Below are 21,057 nucleotides of genomic sequence, written 5' to 3'. Positions count from 1 at the left end.
AGGATGTTTGCAGTGCGACGGTGGCGACGCTTGGTGCTTATTGCGCACTCAATATTATCATCATCGCCATCAAAATAGCAGTATTCTGCTGCTCAATGGGTCTGTGGCAGCGTCTTTGGACATCTGGGGTCACACTTTTGCGATCGGACCTGTCATCCCGCATGTGAGGCCAGTCGATCGAGTCCGAGTGGCTGAAAGATGTCGACGGTGAACCTTACAGTAAAATGGGCTGGAAAGGAGTATTTGATTCCTGACTTGCCGCTGCACGCTTGCGTGATGGACTTGAAGCATGCGATTTTTGAAAAAACGGGGGTACTCCCTGAGCGACAAAAACTTGTCGGCGTCAAGTGCAAAGGTAATTGATCTTGCGTTCGTTGTTAATTAGCGCACATTGTGCCTTCGAAGTGATGTTTAGGTATGAGCTGGGATTTTTGTGCCAGCGTCTTGCCAGTCAGTTTTAGTGGAAATACGTGATGTTACTGAACGTTTTGTGCTTGCTATCGGTTGTTGCTGCAGTTTATTGCTTCTCTCGTGGAGCTTTTATTTCGAACGCGTCGTGGTCTCATTGCTTGGTCGTGCAACGATGCAGTTACGTGCCTGGTGTATCCAGCATACATGCATAGAGGAGTAAAGAGAATGAGCATACTCTTCGAGTTTGTTCAGGCTGTGTCAAGGGAACGTTTTGACTTCTATGTAAATGAAAACACAGTCATTGAGAAAAATAGAATGCGCCCGTAGGACAATCGTGTGAAGTGCAACGCGTCATTGCGCGCTAGCGTTTCAAGCTGTGCTTATGTTCAAGCGGGGATTTTCAGCCTGCATTCAGCATGATTTCTCGGCAGGATGTTTGCTTTTTAGTACTGAATGCTCCGCGCTTGCGCCGTGTTACCTCTGTAGTTTCGAGTTCCTCTCTTGGAAATATTTTATTCTTTCGGACGCTTCGTGGAGTCAGCGCTACGTTATGCAAAAATGTGCGTTAACTTGGTGTATTGAACAGTCCATAGGTTGTTTCGTTTAGACATGATTGTCTGTGAGTTTCATTACATAATAACAATAATTGTTGGGGTTTAACGTCCCAAAACCAAGCTAAGGTTATGAGAGACGCCGTAGTGGAGGTCTCCGGAAATTTCGACCACCTGGAGTTCTTTAACGAGCACCTAAATCTAAGCACACGGGCCTCACGCATTTTCGCCTCCATCGAAAATGCGGCCGCCGCGGCCGGGGTTCGATCCCGCGACCTGCGCGTCAGCAGCCGAGCACCATAGCCACTAGACCACCGTGGCGGGGCTGAGTTTCATTACAGTTAACAATAATGGATGCAATTTCTAGAGCAGCCATTTTCGATAAGTTCAACACGATCTTGTAATCGCGCTCTGCTCTAAAGTTCAGCTAGGTATTATTTGGCCACGTTTGCCAGCCTGCATGTGCAGAGGCCTGCAATCAGATGCCGTTGGAAAAATTTGCCTTCTCGCAATTTCCTTTCTAAGTGACTCCTACTTTTGTGCACTTGTCATGGTGGACAAGACTTCTTCATGCGGCGTGCTTTGCAAAACCTGCAGTGCTTGATTGTCTACAGTTTTACGTAATCGGAAATGTCTGTAATACTGGTCTGAGCACACTTGGCCACGAAGAGGTGCTGATTGCCTAAAATAGACCTGCATAGAAGGAAAATGTGCCCTGTCTTGCACTAGCTATATTTATTACTCTCCTTTGATGCAATTCTTTCTTCTTCTCCCCCCCCCCCCTCTCCCCCCACCAGGAAAGCCAGTAGCAGAGTCAGTGCGTCTTACAGATCTTAAACTAGAGCCAAACTCCAAGATCATGATGGTTGGGAGCCTGGAAAAAAGTATTCAGGATGCGTCTACTCCTCCAGATGATCTTCCAGATGTTATCAATGACTTGGATGATGACGAAGATGACAAGGATGTACCAATTGAAAACCGCGAGGAGTTCCTAAACAAGATTCAAAAGCGAATCAAAAGCTACAAAATCAAGTGGCTGAATGAATCAAGGCCAGGCAAACGGCTGCTTGTGCTTGACATCGACTACACCATCTATGGCAAGTGAATGAAAAGCTGCTGCTGAATTTTGAGTGCTTTATATTTTTTTACCTCATTAGTTCAGAAGAAGAAAAAAAAAAGCAGTTAAATGTAATGTACTGTTGCTAGAAAACTGAAGATATTGCTGCACAAAATGCCACTTCAATTGCTTTGCCATCAATAGGTGTAAGTTGGTGCTCCCCTTCTTTTGTGCTTGCCAGAATAAATCCATGCTGTTGTTAAAAAGCATGGATTTATTCGTATGAGTACCTGACTTGCTGTCAGGTGCTCATAGAGGTATCATTGATAGCTAGAACATATGGGAAACTCATTATGTAAAGTTGGCAGTGCAAGCATACAGGACGCAGAAAGAGAGGGACACAAACAAGGGCAGACACATGTGTTGACTTGTATCTTCAGTTAAAAGGGCTAAAAAACTGCATTGTAACCATTTTTTTGTACAAAAACTACAAAGTGAACATACCCGTTAGAGTGATAATCACAGAACGTGGCACCTGGCAACATGAAGTTTCAACATTCCTCCACTTTCTCTTGTCTGCCTTGAAGTTTCAGGATCCTTTTCTTGTAAAAGCATCTAACCAGGTTGTTGAATTCTTGAGAAACAAAAATATTGCAACACACTAGATACATAATAACGGACTAGTTACCAAGTGACAATATGTCTAATAAAAGTGGCTTAGCATTGATATAGTTAACTTGTTTTGCTCTGCACCTTACCCTGAACTTATAAAGTGCGTCAAAGACTGTATAACCCAGGAAAGTGATGAACTTTCATTCATCAACAAACACACGATGTGTGTTCATACCACACGATGTGTGTTCAAGCACCAACTAGCCCAAAGAAGGATTTGTTCTTGGGCTAGTTGGTGCTTGCTAATAATCATCTCTCATAGTTTCGGGTGAGAAGTTTTACATTAAAAAATCCAGCATTTGTATTGGCTCTCGTGCAGCACCCATCGAAAATGGCAGTGAGTAGCCTTGCAATTAATGTTTTCAGATGTCAACGATTATCTCGTGCTAGTTGAATGTGCTTTCATAGAACAGAATCTGGCTTAGGTTATTGAAATCTTTTGAGCATAAAGGGCATGGATTGCGCTTCACGCATGAGGTTCCGCAAGGTAATACATTGCAGTTTCTTGAGCTTGAGTGATCCTTTCATGCGAGTCACTTATCGTGGTGTTATTCTCCCCATTCAAAGAAAGTGACTTTAGGCTATTCATCTTCCCATTCTAAGGGAGTAAAATCAGGTAATGCAGTTAACCTTCTGAATTCAGCTGTTATGAAGTCATATTACCACAATATGACATGTGTAGGTTGCATGGGACCAGCTTTCTGACTTAGGTTCTGGTGTTTGCTGCTCAAAAGGTCTTGCAAATAAAAAAAGAAAAAGGATGCGCTACTGATGCTGCAAAAACGCGACAGGTTTGCGGTCGTTCGGTATGTGCATGGATTTTTGCATAGTTTAAAGAAATTTGCAAAAAAAATGTAATGTTGACATTTTTCCACAGCAAAAAATTGCAGCAGATTTGTTCAAACTGCACTCGTCGTATTGTGTCCTGTATTTTATTTGTCCTGTGTCTGTATTAACTAAGCGCACCTTTGAAGATGAATGAACACCAACTAGCCCACCTCATACCTCTCTCCAATGTGTTCAAAGATTGACGTGAAAAGCAAAATGAAGGCAGGCCCCACGAGAAAGAGTTGTGTAAATCATGTCATTCGTTTTACTAACTGTCGAACGAATGTGGTTTATTGCATTCCATGGACTTGTAACAGGGCACACATCGGGCAGACTGGATGCTGCTTGAATGTGCACCTGCGAGAGCACTACAATACGCTGAAGTCTGCACCAGGTTTACACTTGTCCGCCCATTGCGCAAAGTGTGGTTCTGTACCAGACTTTTCGTGCACCTCTGTTCTGTGCACTAATCATGTCACGAAATAGGGAAATTACTGAAGCCTTTTTTTTTTTTTTTTTTGAAGAACACTGATAGTTGTGTCAGTTCACGGGCTGTATCACTCTTAGATTGTGAGATCTCGTTTCTGCACGGCACTTGATTTCGGTTGACCCTTCCCTCTTGTATTTCCCTTTTCCTCATGTTTTTTCTGGTATATATATTTCTTCTATGAATAAATCTAAGTTTCAGTCTGCACTTATTTTTGCCCTGCTCTTTCTGTGTCCTGTTTGTGCGGCCAAGTTTACATAATGAATCTATACCAACTTGCCCTCCTATCAACTCTTCTGCAATATTAGAAACTGCATGTTTTAAGGCATAATATAAAATTTAAGTTGAGCTCAACACATCACAGCCTGTATGACTTAGTGATAACTTCTAATAAAATCACAACCTCCCATGTAAGAAGTGCCCACTGAAAGCATCATATTCAACATTCTATTTTTAAGTTGCCCAAGTTTTCTCTGTTGTATGAAAATACTCTGACAGATGGCTTTTTTGCATTGTAAAAGTTAATTCATTTTATAAATTGTGCTGCCTTATCTGCTAATTCACTTTGTTCTACTGCATGGCTAGTTTGGTAATTTCAAATACAGAATCCATTTCTCTCCAATTGTTGTTGTGTAATCAGTTAAGTTGGCTTCTCCTTTGCTCAAACTTTAAACATTTAGATGTTTGCACTCTGCTTGAGAGCCTCCTTGTGTTGTACCAGACTGACTGCATATTCTCGGGAAGTTCTTTGTGTCCAGCTTCATTAGGTACCCGTACGAGTCTTGTAAAATTTAAGTCCTCAAACATATCCACCCCCATACAGAGAAAACGAGGTGCCCGTACAGAAGGGGGTTAGATGGTATTCTTCAGGTCACAGAAAAATGTCGGAGTCAGCCGACAGAACTTGCGTTAAATAGATCTCACTGACATTCATACACTCATGGTGTCACAAGAAGTCATCAGCGAGTTTATGGTACCTAATGATATTTTCTATTCTTGATTACAGATCATCGAACGACTGCTCAGTCCATAGCAGAGTTGATGAGACCTTTCCTTCACGAGTTCCTAACATCGGCATATGAGGACTATGACATTGCATTTTGGTGTGAGTATTTTTAATGTACTATTCATAATAGTCATTGTGTTTCAATAAGTTGTACTTTTGTCAGCTGCAATGTATTAACACGTTTAATTCGACGAACAGAAAAAAAAGGTCATGCTATATTTACAGTAAAGCCTGTACTACTTCCTAAAAGTATCGTGAAGCGTGAAGACAAAAATAACAGAAACAACAGGGCAGGCATTGTCTTCTCGTTTGTGTTCCTTTCATTGTCATCCTTTGTCCTGTTTTAAAGACACTGTCAAGATGAACCAACTTGCCGAAATCAAAGTATTGCTGGGGTGGTATTCTGTAAGTGTCGACAAACGTGGACTGTCGGCATGCTCCGATTGGCTTTACCCTGAGCGAACCAGCAACAGTTGTGGGCAACCGGCTCTGAACTCTTCACAATCAGCACATGCGATAATGGACAATCCACTTAGTGGGCTCTTACAGAATAACACCCTTGTTCTACTCAATCTAAACATTTCAAGCAATATCCCAAAGCTATCCTCTGTACTGGTAGTGCTATTTTCAGTGTTACTTTGTTTTCAAAGACAACGTCACTGTTTTTTCAAGGTCACTGGATCTCGATGAAATTGCTGGGAATGTTTCCCTGCCTGCTTCCATCATTTGTACAAAACAACCGGCTTGGGAGTTGCACAGATTTTTTTTACAAATTAATGTTAATTCTTTCGAACCATACACTCTGCTCCTCTATACTAATCAACCGCATTATGTTATGCCATTGTGCCTCTGTACTATGTCAAACCTGTTGGTAAACCTGACCTCACGTCAGCCTTAAAAGGCCCTGAAACCACCTCCGATAATTTTTTAACACTTCAAGTAAACACGCGCATCGGGTTCAGAATGCTGTCACGATCAATAATGCCAAACACAGCAGCGCTACAAGCTGCGGGTGCGCCACAAATTCCAAGAAACAATCCCTTCTCCTCTACAGGCCTTTCGACAATTGTCAGACCCTTAGCGTTCGCCTCGACGTCAACATTCTCGTCTGCTAGTCATCCACAAAACCAGTTTGTCTGCTCGCAGGTACATGCGCTCAACGCTCTTTGCAGGTACATGTGCTCAACGGTGAGGAGCACTCGGCCAGGAGGAGAGATGACTGACGAAAAGAGCATAGCGAAGGAAAGAGCGAAAGGAGCGAGGGCCTATTTTGTATCGTCAAACGTGTGTAACTCTGCTGTTATGGCACCGTTTCAAAAAATTCTCACGGCTGTGTGTTCGTTGTAGACTCATGCACAACTGCAACACCACAGCTAAATTTCGACCTTTGCAACACCACAGCTAAATTTCGACCTTTGGGTGGTTCAAGGGCCCTTTAAAGGTGTCCTGCTACACTTTTTGAACATAGTCAGGAAATCCTGCCGATTGGCAGTTTAGGCTCCTGTGTACATGTGAGCCAAATATCATGATGCAGCATGTGGCAGAGAATTTACAATTAAGTTTCAAAGTTGGCTAGAAATCACTCGCCTGCTCATCTTCTTGTGGGAAATAGACGGGCCTGACTGCATCATAGGAAGGGAGGTCATGGACATTGGTGGGTTTTACCATTTTTGTGCTAGGTAGTTGCCACTGTTGCAACGGTGTGCCACCACTTACTGGCATCATGCTCTGTAGTGCGCTAGAATTACACTAGCATGCTTGTGATGACACCGAAAGTAAGCCAATGTGTTGAAAGAGAAGAAAAGGAAGCACTGAAGGTCACGACCCATGCTGACATAGTTTACTTCCCCCTTTGCTACCCCAACCCCCCCACTCTGTGTAGCTTTCAGCATGCCCGTCGGGACAAATGGAGAGAGCAAGCACTTAAAGTATGCGACAGATCCCTGCAGCTCCATTTGTACTTGAGGGAAGTACAGTATTTCGAAGGTGTCCGGTAGCCAACACCAGAGTGATGCTTACCATCCACTCCGTCATCAAAGGGGTTTGCCCGGCTGCTCAGTCAGGTTTTGGCTTTGTTTTTGTGCCTTCTTTGCTTGTTTAATCTTACTTTCGTATTCTATTTTACACGTGACAAGAGGTCACAGGAACATGAAATCACGATTACCTTGACGTGGTAAAAATATTGCTAGGGTTGGCCTCTAAAATATTTTTGGAGCGTGCTTTCTATTAAGTCATTTGCTCTATTTCTGTTTTCCTGAATCTCTCCTGCACTTCAACACAATATGCTTTTGATATCGTTTAAGCTTGGGGATGAGAAAAAGATTATGAGGTATGTAAGGTGGTGGAGGGTATGCCATGTAGAAAAACTTGGAGGACGCTTGATGTTAGCTTTCAAGAGTAGAACGCTATAGCGTAACCGGGCCTCGTGCGCATCGCCTTCAATAGTGCTGCAAGGAAAACAACGTTTTTGTGCGTAACATTGGCCGTTTCAAACTATCCTAGAATGCCTATTGCAAGTAGAGTTGTGAAGTGCCCACTACGCCATAATTCTTCCTTTTCCAAATTGGCGAAGTACCCACTACGCATCTGTAAGGTGCCACACGCACCTGTGCAGCTCCACACTTCATAATGGGTGGGAAGCTTTTAACCACCCACTCGTTGCGCAATTCACATGTTTTAACGCCTGGTGCGATTCTACAATTCTGCCATGCCATATTACATTCATTAAGGAGATTCCTCCCACTATGTGACATTCTTATAGCGTTTGTTTACGAAGCAGTTTCGAGCACTGGCATGGCTCTGTGGTAGAACATCTGCTTGCCACACGGAAGGCCTGGGTTTGCTCTCCCCGGACCAAACATTTTTACTTATTTGCATCCACCTCGAATTTTCGCTCATGGACAACGCCAATTTTTCACTCACAACCAACAACGACAACGCCGACACCAGAATTCTGCGAAACGAGCTCTTTAATGCTATCGCGCTAATAAACGGCTATGGTTGTTACACTGGGACATGAAGCATGCTTATATAATTTGTATGGATAAGAAAGGTAACGTTAGAAAACAGTCCATGATGGACTCCTGTTGTTTTCCTCTGTCTTCTTCTTTTTTGTCTTCTATCTGACGGGATGGCACGTTTGCTTGCTGCTTTTCCGTCTTCACTTTAACTCTTGGAGTAAGGAGAAATACACCACATCTGAGCTGCTTCTAGATATCATTGTACAGAGTAGCAGTCGTGTGCATGTTAGCTCATTGTAGTGTTGTGCTTTACTTTATTGTTATTTTACGGCTTTAGCACATCAAAATGAATACAACTAAAAAATTTATTCATAATGTTCTATTTCCAGTTGTGTCCTATTTGAATGAAATACAAGTACACAAGATAACCCTTAATAGTCATTGATCATTATGATTGAAAGCAAATTCATTATATTAATGATGATGAGTTCAGGGCTCTGATACATATCACTTTGCATTCACATTTGATATTAATCATTCTTGACCACATCATCACACGCTGCCTCACAGAAACATTTGAAGAGCTCCCCTCTTTGCCATAAAAAAAAAAGGGAATTTACACTGATGGTGAAATGGAACCTCCACCTTCCAACACAACAGCCTGATGCTTTAGATGACACCTCTGTGTCATCAGAAGCAGTGTGAACCCATGTTGGACATCTTGCTGCTTGTGCTCTGGCACCTAATAGGGCAGTAAGGACATTGCCATTGAATTATGCCCGTAATTCTTTCACTTGTGAGAAAAAACTGCAGTAAGTATGCCAGGCTTAAGGCTCATTTACTCCTGCGACTAGCACTGGTCACGTGAGCAAGTTAGTTGAAAAGCGACTGCATCAGCTCAGTCGCTCCCTGCTTGATTTTTCGGTTGTGCGTCTGCCATCGTGTACCTCTGAACCAATCAGATGTGCAGAAACAGGACATCAGCTTATTTTGTGAGACAATGACAATACGACCAGTCACAAATTCGGTGTGGTGACTGGTATAGGTTGCACTAGCAGGTGTGAATGTCAGTTGCCTTAAGTCACATTTGGTCGCCATTCGCAAATGGTCGCACAACCGGTGCTAGTCGCAGATGTGAATGAGCCTTTACTGCTGAGATGTACAGTGGCTGTTGAAAACTGCTGCTGAATTCTGCTGGACTTCTGCTGTTGCTGGAAGGGCATTCTAGAATACATAGAGGGCCTGTTCAAGTAGTGATCGAGCTTCAAATTTTGTGCACATTTATCAGTGCATGTGGTAGTAGGAAGGAATTTACATGGATCAACTATGGAATGCAGGAGTGTAAAGTTATTTGATGAAAAAAATAAACAAAATGTTGGAAATGTGTGATTTTTAGTAGTTATATCCAAGAACATATGTACAGTGGACTCAGTAAACGGAAATCTCTTAAATGAAACTGCTGCTTATATGGAACAACTGCATTTAATATAATTGGTCTCGTACTTAGATTCTGCATACCTGTTCATCTCTCAGTAAACGGAACTCCTGTTAAATGGAACACATTTTCCTGGTCCCTTCAAGTTCCATTTAACGTGAGTCTACTGTACCCTAGTTTTTCTCTCTCTCCCCCCCCCCCCCCATGTTTACAGTGAATATGTGAAAAACTCTGTTCCTGATAAGTTTGTTCATCTAAGTGCTTGTTGCATCATTTTCAGCTGCAACTAACATGAAGTGGATTGACGCTAAGCTTTGGGAGCTCGGTGTGACTCGCCACGAACAGTACAAGATTGCATTCCTCGTGGATTCTGCTGCCATGATCACCTTGCATACATCAAAATACGGTGTAGTCGATGTAAGTGTACTGCCAGTATATATTTGCTGCTTTTTTAAGAGATGCTCAAGACTAGTGCAGAGTCAGTTTGACTTCATAAATTTAAGATTTTTGTTTCTCCATTTTTGAGATTGTTCTAGCTTAGCAAATACACCTTGAACTTTCTGTGTTGAGTCTAGGTTTAGTCATTGGTTCCTTTCGAATGCTCTGTACTCCTCCTTTGCCAATGAGGATTTAACTAGATTAGGCTAGGTGCTGTCAAATCCATAATGTTATGGCAACCTCTTGCAGGAACAAAACTTGCTAGGGTTAAAAATTGGGCGTGGTGTTATAGCATACTGTATAATGGACTGCGCAGCACAGACGTTTGTGTTGCGCCCTGCACAATCCAGCGTGGTGCAGGAACTTGAGGCAGCATCACCGCTCAGCTTTTCTTTATGGCTAACAAAGTCTCACCTGCTATTGCAAGTGGCCATTTTGCATTTGCAGAAGCATAATTTTTTATACAGCTAGATGGTTCCCTTTAGAGCCCCCTCTTAAACTTCTTTGAGACGCTATGTACACAATTGTGTACACCACTTGTTTTTGCTATTCGTATCAACTATGGGCTAAGAAATAGCAAAATACATTGAGGTTTGGATGAATTGAACCTCCTGCATAGTAAATTTGTTTTCGTTTAACTTCATTTTGCAGTGTACTGTTGCATATGATCACTTTGCTGAAGGCACTACCATATTCGACGAGTCATTCGATGTGCCGCTTTACGCGACCCACGTGAAAAGTATAATTTTTCTTTGCTAAACATGGACATAACCGAAAACGAATTTGCATTATATTTCTAGCCTAAGATTTCATCCTATTTATGCAAAAACAGAGCATGAATGGCTTCAGACTAATTACAAAGTAATTAGGAATGATTACTATAACACACATATATTAAGGTATTACGATATTATTTTTGTTGCAATATAATATTGAGTACCTTGAAATAACGTATCGATTTGACGCATTTACAGATAGTTCTTCATAGGTGGCGTCTGAAAGGGTCAACTCAGGCCTGCTCTGATAAGGGCAGGCCAATGCTAATCACATTGGACATCAAAAAAAAAAAAAAAAAGGAACTTGAAGTGTAGTTCGTAATTAAACTTCTTGAGCACCAAAAAGGTCAGTTGTACCAAGAGCAGAGGCTTGCGAAGTGGGAGAATACATGACAACCAAAGGTGGGTGACAACGCTGTCTGGAAATTCTCACTTCAACAGCTTGTGACGCCATGGTCTTTGACTGCGTCTACTTAAGGTGGAAATTGTCCATGAATAAAGAAAGGTTAAATTACTTTCTTAATGCGCCAAAGACTGAATGTAGGAAGTTCCATTAACTTATTTCTGCAGAAGTACCAAAGTATACTACATACACAGTTGAACCTCGTTATAACGAAGTTGAAGTGGGAGCTGAAATCACTCCATTGTAACCATTATTTCGTTATAGTATCCAATATTGCCCTTCACTGCAATATGTGCCTAATATGGGGCTGAACACTAAATGTGCAAAGACGATAGCACTGTTGCCCGCAGTTATGCTGTACAGCCATATACGCAACAATATTTTGTTGACCTTTTGTGAGACACACTATCATTCGCCAATAATTTTGATAAATTCGGTGCATAAACAAGCTGTACGCTTATGCAAGCCCGAGAAAATTTTTACTGCAAAAAGTAACCTCTTGATGCTGTTCGATGTGATACAGAAAAAATGGTCATATATGTGCCACTGGTGATATGAATGCATTGAAAATGTGGGATACCCCCCGCCCCCGTCAACATGTTTCACAAGAAGGTAAAGAAAATATGTTCATCGAAACTCACAGAACAGTAAGCTTACATAGCATTATCCGAGGCAATAACCTCGAATAGTAGTACTATGTGTTACCACTTTTCGTGATGAGGTGCAGAAGTAGAAATGAACTGTAGTAGGGTACGCATTTGGGCTGGTTGGTTCATGATTACGAGTGAAAAACAGCGCTAAAAAGACTGGACAGAAGGCTCCAAGCACACAGTTACGTAGCAGGCTTTGCACCTGAATGCCCGGTAACTGAACATATGCATCAGGAAGGCTAAACAAGAGCTCAGCAGCTTCTTCCCGAGATAAGTTCCTCACACCGAAAGTGTTATGATGTAAGGTGACTCATTGCCTGCACTCCTAAAAACAGTGAAGCTGCAATACTAGTCCTCTAGTTCGACTCTCTAGGCTTAAGAAAACTAATAGCCGAATTCACCCCCGTATGCAAGAATTTTGTCCTCATTGTTGCTTGTGCGTGTTATTGCGCTGATTTTGTTATGCTCCTCATCTAGGAATACCAGCTTACAAAACTGAAGACAGGAGCACCGATGTGGCATATTTAGGAGCTTGTTGCAAGTGGCATGGCAACACCGAGGCACTGTTTATCTGAAACGTTTTCTGAATCGTTATGGCTACCTGCAACATTCCAGCAGAATACTGATGGTTTAGTATATACTCTTTCAATGGATGGGAACAGTTTCAAAACGAAAATAACTTCATCTCGTGTTGTGTTAGCACCATTGAAGTTTGAGACAAGATGTGGTATATTTTTGACCCCTTATCACACAAAGTGTTAAACTGGTAAAAGAATTTTTGGCGTTGGCATCTTGCGATTTCTTATCACCCTGCTTGACAGCCTTTATAACAGCCAAATATGGTTCATTGTGATGGTCTTTCGCTTCCATATTGCACTTTGTTCATATTGTTTGTTCATATTGTCATGAAACTGGTGATACAGCGATGCAGTCAAAGAGAGACGAGCAAAAAAATATCTGTCATGTGTCGTGAACTGTCGCTGCACACGATGCGGGACGCGGTCTTCACCACTGATAGCCCTCTCGACAGTATGAGCAACATCCACGAGGTGTACGCCAATGAAGCACACTGTGCCAGCTTGAATTAGCCAGCTTGTAGGTCCCCTAGGGCACTCCGGCACAGATGCCATTTCTAAAGCCATGTCTGGCTGCACCAATGTTCAGTAGCGTCAGGAAAAAATTATATATAGTTGGCGCAAGAGCACGGGCTTCTTTAGCTTTTTTAGACAAATATAGTTCACTATATCCACTGATGCAGCAACTTTACTTTGTTAAAACGAGGTTTCAAATGATCTTTGTATCTCTATGGGGAATTGCGTTTATTACTTCGTTATATTGAATACTTCATTTTAACCCATTTCATTATAATGAGGCTTGACTAAAGATTGAAATTTGTGACGCACCGACATACTGGCCTTGTGGCTTCGGTACAAAATTCAATGAAAGGGAGTTTTGCTTTATCTTTTTACATTTAATCGACGTTCATCTAAAGAGAAATCTGGAAGAATGTACTTCAAAATTCTAAATTGATTTGGTATTAATGGTTTGGTTCGCTGAACACAGCATTTGGTGCCATACCGCTCAAGACAACAACCTCAGTTATATTATATTGGCAGACTGCTACGGTGAAATGCACACGTGAGCTTCTCTCATGCTATTCGTCACAGTGTGTTGGACCTGCAATTCGGCTTTCTGAGTGTTGTACAGCCGCTGTGGAGAGGCTGTGTCAGCGTGTTCTAAAGCCCTAAATGTTGTCACTGGTGCAACAAAATTGTTTATTTGTATTGAAAGTCTTCTTTTTTTTTTGTACTGTGGGTCATTTTTCATGATCTGTACTGTGTAAAAAGCAATCCGCCAAGTGCTGTATTTTTCATAAAAGGTGAAATTTTTATATAATGAAGTGCCAATTTCACTGACTTTGCAGTTAACATATCCAAGTTTATCACATTTATTATTTTATTTTGTGCAGTCACTTCTGCTTTTGCACTATGAACATATAGCATCATAAATACTGTGTTTCAGATCAAACCACTGGCACTGATATGGGGCCTTGTTCCAGCCTACCGTCCCGAGAACACCATCATGATTGATGACATCCGTAGAAATTTTCTCATGAACCCACAGTCTGGTCTGAGGGTGAGCTGATACCTGCATTGTGTTAGATAAATTTTACTTGTGTTATGTTTGTGCAGTAAAAGCTTAATTCTCACTCCTCTTGAATGATAATCCTGTGCTGCCAGGTGAAACCATTCCGGAATGCACATCGTCACCGATCCACTGACCGTGAGCTACTACGACTGGGCCGGTACCTGAAAGACATAGCATGCTCAGTCGATGACTTCACTGAACTCAATCACCGCAACTGGGAAACGTGAGCTTCAATTTTTTTTTCCCCACCCTGGTTAGCCCTTGCAAGACAGCATATTGATAGGCTGCATAAAGCTAAGAGATGTTAACTGAACAGTAGGTAACTGCAGTTAAACCTTGATATAACAAACTTTATAACGAAATTCCCTTGATAATGAAGTACTGTCAACTGCTGATTTTTCGGACATGCGAGAAAATTCAGACACTTTTGTGGCACCGCCACAAGCTCCATAGAGTCAATGTATAGGAATGTCTGAAATTTTAGACACTGAAACTCATCCGTGTCTGATTTTGGGGACTTGCTGCACAAATTGCTGGTCCCAAACTGCATTAATTGAAGCCAGCACTGCTGCCATATTGAACATCTCCCAGGCCCAAACCAGTGCTTTCGCGAGTCGATCTGTTTGCGGCTGTAGCGAATTGTAAAAGTCAGCTTTGCCGCAATCCCATGATACTCTGTGAAGCATACTAAGAATCCGACGGGGCCACTATTCACCTCCGTATGCAGCGATGCCCTTACGAATAAGCACTGGATATGCACGAAGGCATGATGGTGGCAGGTGGCGAACACACCAGTACGACTTCGCCAGTATCCCTGACAGACCTATTATGATAAGCATCTTGAGCTAACTGCTCAGTAATGCATGTAGCTTAGTGCAGTTGTAAGTGTACCGCATGTTTTTAAGAGGTGACCAAACACCCGCACCGCCATTCACTGCTGCCTCTTCGTGCGACACCGCTAAGTACACCACACAGAGTGGCTTTCAGAAATGAAAGCAGCTGGCCATCCTCACTCCCATGTGTGGTCAGGAACAGAATGGGCATGATGAACACAGGCGGCAAGTGAGCACATAAAGTACAGCAAGCAACTGCTCTCTGGCAGTGACAGCGTGAGCTTAACAGGCAATGTGCTGCACACAACTTGGAACAGTCGGCTCGACGCGGCAGTAAAATGCTGTGTTTCAATGAAGCTGTGTAAATTTTTGTACAGTAGCACATCGTTTAAGCGCACACGTGCATTGGGGGAAAGCCGGACAAGTTGTCCGCTTTCCCGTCACAGCTTTTGTGTTTTGCATCAGCGTTTTGGAATGCTAACTGTGCAAGAGAGCCATAATTTTTTCCATGCTTTGTTGCTGTCAGCATCATTGGTCATGAGATGCAAATTTGCATTTGGCAGTTGGAACATAGTTATAAGGTCCCTGCAACACTTTTCCAAGTAATTATCGAATGGCTTCTTTAAATGAGTTTATTGCCTCACACATCAACTGCCGCAAAAGCTTTTAAAATCTGTCAAGTACAAGCGGAGTAACAGGGATTGGCCGCACGCTTTTTAACCCCTTAAGTGCCGATTAAATTACAAAAATTGTTCCAAAATTGCCAATTTTTTTTTACGACGTGAAATGCTTCAGTAACATGTTCAAAACAGAAAAGAACTTGTGAAAACGTTTTACGGCTTATAAAAATGCTTTATTCATCATATTTCGCATCGTCGTGTAATGCCCAGGTTCGTAGCCAGGAATTTCTTTGGGGGGGGGGGCATTTGCTGAAGGCCTTGAAAAACACATATTTTCGTTATTTATTTTTGGTAAAACACCCCCCTCCATCAGAATTTTGGGAAGGGGGGCCCTAGACCCCCCCCCTGGCTGCGTGCCTGGTAACACCCCATACCTGGGGCATTTGATGGGTATTTCGAAACAAATTTCTGCAACTCCAGAAAGTATGGGTCCCATTTGACTTTCCCTGGACAAAATGTACTATTCCTCGACAGTTCCATGCAAAGATGAGGCTACCATCCTTGTGGTAGTGTTCAAAGCACGGCACTGTGCCATGTTCATTTATAACACGCGGGAGACGCAAAGCACACATTTTGCCACTTAGTGTGCAGACTCTCATTAAATAAAAGTGCCATTCACGGAACCCATGCTGCCATCTATGTTTCAAATCGGAAAACACCATTTGACAAGCTGGGCTCATCAAAAGCCTCTTGAAACACTGCTGAAGAGCCATGACGAGCACAGCTCATCATAAGCACTTAAGGGGTTAAGCACTTTGTCTCCTTTTGTACCGGCGAGCGCGCTGAAAGCTACGCAGGTGGGCATGACAAGTGGGCAAAAAGCTATGTCTGTTCGTCAGCGCACGCCATGACCTTCAGCACTTTTTTTTTTTCACTTTCAGTGTGATCGTTAGTGCACCAGGACATGTGGCAGCATCCCGCAACAGTCGCAGTAATTATGCAGTTCACAATTCTCAAATCAGCCAATGGAGGTGGACTTTGGGTTTATGACGCAGTCATTTGGGTTTATGGCATCATTGGTTGAGAGAAGAGCGAGCGATTTCTAGCAGACTTTGAAAATTAATTGTAAATTCCGTGCTGCATACTTACTGCGCTTTAACGTTTGGCTCATGTGTTCTCAGGAACCTTCACTACCGATCGGCAGCTTTTTCTGACCATGCTGAAAAAATTTTGCAGAGCCCCTTTAAGTGGGGCTCACGGCAGGCACCAAACGTATTCAGGAGAGCCTGTGCAAGCGCCAAAATGCCTGATAAGTGTACTGGAAGGCATTGAGAGCTATTTCGGACATGGCTGGGGCGATTTGACGGCTTGAGTGAAGTAAAAAAGCATAAATTCGTTTTTTCGAACTGCCTGAATTTTTGGACGATTTGGACGATTTTTGGCCCTGTCTCTTTTTAGAATGGTTTTAAAAAATCTGACATTGACTGTATTTAACTTTTTATAACTTCATGTCCATACAACATCACGTATTTTAAACCTTAAAGGGGTATTGACACAAAATTTCGTGGCCGAGATAGCCTGCGGGATCGATTCCTATGAACACGCGTATATAATCTGCAAAATATCAGCGGCGAACATGGCTTGGAAGGTATTTTACATGAATTTTGAAGTTTGCATGCATGATTGAGCATCGCCCTCTCAAGTAGGGTAGTCACCCACGGTGACTACCCTACTTCCCTCACATCACCACGCTGCACAGGGCCGTAACTAAGGGGGAGTTGAGGGGGTTCTGACACCCCCCGAAATTTTTTCTTGCTTTAACTTTTCGGGTGACACTAAAATAATACTTGCACGCCTTCACAGCGACCACCAGTTGCAAAGTTAGCCGTTTTGCACACAAACACCCCCCCAAAAAAATTCCTGAGTGTGGCCCTGACGCTGCAACAATACAGCAAGTTATGATGACATCATAGCTGCTATTTTTCTTTTTGCCACGTTTGCTCCAGCAGATGCGGCAGCTGCTCGCGAGTCCGTGGCTCCGGCGCATGCGTTGAAAATTTTGTGTTTGGCGACACTGCTGTCCCGTTTCCTGTTCGAACGGACTTCTTGATGCCTACTGTGCGGAAGTGTGTCACAGTTCTGTGTGCTGACATGGTCGATCGTTGCACACGCTAGGTGGTGATAGTTGCACCCGGCGGCTTGTCATTTTTGGAGCTATCTCAAACCGAAACTGAGACTGGTCAGTAATAAGGAGCCTATAATTAACAATGGGAAGGCACAGCGCAACTGAGACAATGGACAAGAACACACAACACAAACGAGCGCTGACTTACAACTGGATTTATTTTGCAACCAACTGCCTTATAAATGCACTTAAACTTGATAAATGACACATCGGTAGTCAAACAGAAATGATCATTTTTTTTTCTTTTTGGTTTATCAACCACGATATACTAACAACCTGATTTTTGCTCTTTCCAAGAGCCAATTGACCAACATACCAAGCAAACAAAACCCAGAAATGGACACTTATCAACACATGGCTAGCAGCAATATCACAATGGTACAATTATTTAACCCGCTGGCGCAAGAAAAAAAAAAGGCAAAAAAACCGGGAGAAAGTATGAACATATGCATTGGTGAAACACTGTAGAAGCTAAATAAAACCATCAAGATACTGAATCTCGGCGTCACTCAGTAAAACAGAAGCCCTGCTTACGTAGTTGTCAGAGTATCTGTTAATAAAGAAAGCTTCAATAATTTCCCGCTCCGTCCTGTCACTTGATTTCTTTAAAAACTTTGTAGCGGAAAAAGCCGGCGAGCAACCACACCTCCTGCAGTGCTCCGCTAAAAAGCCTCCGGATTTATTTCGAGCATTTTGGTTATGCTCCTTAGCGCGCTCATTGAAGCACCTTCCTGTTTGGCCGATGTATCGGCGACCGCAGCTCAAGGGAATCTCATAGACAACATTTGCCACACACTCTGTAAATCTGTTCCTATGCTGTGTTGTGCACTGTGGCAGCTCATCCTTTCTTGTCATTGTACATATTTTTGACAATTTGCATGGTGCAGAAAACACAATTTGAACATCGTGCCTCGAGGCAATCTTCTTAATGTTGTGTGACAGTTTATGGATACCCAGACCAAAGTCTTACTGCCTATAATTAATTATCTGTTGCATGTGGCAGCAAACGATGTGCCGTGTTATGACTAACAGGCACCAAGCAACACATTGAAGCAAAAAAGCGCGAGGCCAAAATTTTTGTGTCAATGCCCCTTTAAAATAATGTAGTATGTTTTCCCACAATTTCAAGGTATTACTGCTGCCGCGAAAGAATAGCAAGGCAATTAATTGAAACTTCTGCTGGTGCCAATGGTCAAATGGTTGAATTGCATGCAGTTTTTGCAAGTGCATTTTACAAGTTGCGCACCATACTACAGAGCGGCCGCAGCGGAGCAGCATCATTTTTGGCAGCAGTAGGTGGCAAGGGGAAACCTGAAGGCTTGTAGCAGAGGGGGAACACTAAAAAAAATCAATTGGGGGTCATTGACACTGGCACCTGCCCTCCGGCTAATACCCGAAACGTAGCAAACCTTAACATTTATTTGTCTGGAGATCTGACTGCATATTAGTGAGCATGATAGAGTGTAAAAGAACTAGCAACATATACCAATTGCACTAAAGAAATGCTAACTCTAAGTTCTGTTTGAGCTATGGAAGATGTTTCTCAAAAAAGAGGTGACTTATTTGTTTATGTGTACGTCCTTTAAGCTGAGATTTATACAAATTATTCAATGTACAACTTGAATTTTACAAAGCATGCCTTTTTTTTGGTTAGGGATAGTTAAAAAACAAGTTTGAAAAAAAGCACTGATTGGATTCCACATTGGCTGATACTCTTTGACCCTGGGAAGGGAAGGAGTTGTATATTAAGCTCTCTCAGGTTGAGGCAGTTGTTTTCCCTGACTAACATTGGCTTCACTTGTGGAAACCACCTTATGAAAACAATGTTTTTTGAGTATGCGTGTACACGAAAACACTTTTCTCACATTTGCAGCTACATGCCAAAGACACTACGGTCATCTGTGACAGAGTCAGCTGAGCCAACACTGCCTGCAGTGATGAAGTCTGAAGCTCCTGCATCTGATGATGGGAATGATGAACCACAAGCGTGAACCATGTTGTGCGGAACTATTGTGCATCAGAGTGTTTTTATTCCTTTTCAGTGCTGAACTACTGACTCAAGGGTGCATAGTAGCTTCTTCTGGTGGGCAGTGTCATGGTGTGAAAATTATTGAAGGCTTCAATCTCATAAGTTGCATTTATAATCATCCCTTGCAGACCTCAACAGTGAAGTTTTGTTCAATACCATTCCACGTGTGCAGTTATGTGGAGTAATACTGTGATTGCTCGTTGAGGTCGCAGTGTGTATGTTTGCGTGTGAATGTGTGCTTGTTTGGTCCTTTTGCAGAAGTCATGTGGAGGGCTTTTTACAAATGCCTTTAAACCTTCTGAAAGGTATTTTAGGTGTTTCTTATGCTCCAAAGGCTGTGGGTGCCACAACACAAATAGGTATGGAAATAAGGCTTTTTTTTTTCAGTTTTGTTACTTTTTCTTTCGTTAGTACCAAAGCTTAACAAATATGACTATGTACGATTCAAATAAGAGTGTATTATGCTGATTAATTTGTGTTACTTTATTAAACCAGTATGATAAGAGAACGCCTTCTCTTCTTAGTGGTTGTGTAAGCTCATATGGCATGATAGGATGCAACGTTATGGCATATAAGGACTTTTTTTTGTTATTGAGTACCTAGTGGGAAAAGCTACAAACCAATTACATCCTTTTAATTTACATGACTGGCGTATATAGATGTCCATAGAAGAGAAGTTAATTTCTGCTTGGAAACTGCGTGCTGCAATGCATGGCCAATGGGCTCTGAGCGTGGTATAGATTCCTGACATATTGCTACATGTAGGCTGCCGGAATCCATATTGTCGACGCGCGTGTGCGCCCGACGAAGAGGACGAAGGTCGTTAGCTGCTCGAGCTCGGAGCCGGATTGCTCAGCGCTGCAGCCGTTCTTGAAAATATATCTTGTGAATAGCGACTTGTAAAAGCGACTGTCACTCACGTAACATATTTGGTGGAGGTGGAACGTTCCCCGTCCTCATCACGCAGCTCCGCAGTGGCCGCGTCATCCAGCCTCTCGCCATGGCTTCCAATGACAACCCGTCCCCATCTCCATCTGCGGCTCCTACGACAACCTTTGTTGCGGTCCCCACCCCCCCGCGATCCTAGGACATTCTCTGCGCAACCTGGCCTCGACGTCGACTACTGGCTTCGCCTGTATGAACGGGTCAGTCAAACTGACCGGTGGGACCCTACCATGATGCTCGCTAATGTTCTCTTCTACTTGGACGGAACCCCGCGCATCTGGTACGAAACACATGAGACCGAGCTCACCAGCTGGGACACGTTCAAGGAGAAGCTACGTGACATCTTTGGGAACCCGACCGGTCGCCACGCAGCTGCACGACAAGAGCTCGCTACCCGTGTCCAGTCACCTACTGAGTCGTATGTCTCATACATACAAGAAGTGCTTGCTCTTTGCCGGAAAGTGGACGAGGCAATGCCCGAAGCTGACAAAGTGGGTCACGTTTTGAAAGGCATCGCGGACGACGCTTTCCATTTGCTGGTCTACACCAACGTCTCGACTATCGACCGCATCATTCAAGAATGCCGCCGTTTCGAAACGGCCAAAAGCCGTCGTGTGCACCCT

The 21,057-nt window shown here is 42.9% G+C and overlaps 1 protein-coding gene across 1 annotated transcript; it reads left to right on the top strand.

The window, feature by feature from the left end:
• The first annotated feature begins 71 nt into the window (after positions 1-71).
• On the top strand, positions 72-20,225 carry LOC119379297 (ubiquitin-like domain-containing CTD phosphatase 1). Its single transcript, XM_037648565.2, has 7 exons — positions 72-355; positions 1,760-2,059; positions 5,013-5,111; positions 9,688-9,824; positions 13,697-13,810; positions 13,915-14,045; positions 19,334-20,225. Exons 1-7 carry the CDS (start codon positions 199-201, stop codon positions 19,449-19,451), a joined length of 1,056 nt encoding a protein of 351 aa, XP_037504493.1. The 5' UTR covers positions 72-198; the 3' UTR covers positions 19,452-20,225.
• Positions 20,226-21,057: the final 832 nt, after the last annotated feature.

This window comes from Rhipicephalus sanguineus, chromosome 1 (genome assembly GCF_013339695.2).
Source record: "Rhipicephalus sanguineus isolate Rsan-2018 chromosome 1, BIME_Rsan_1.4, whole genome shotgun sequence".
NCBI classification, from domain to species: Eukaryota; Metazoa; Arthropoda; class Arachnida; order Ixodida; family Ixodidae; genus Rhipicephalus; species Rhipicephalus sanguineus.
This window is presented reverse-complemented; position numbering and strand designations above follow the sequence as displayed.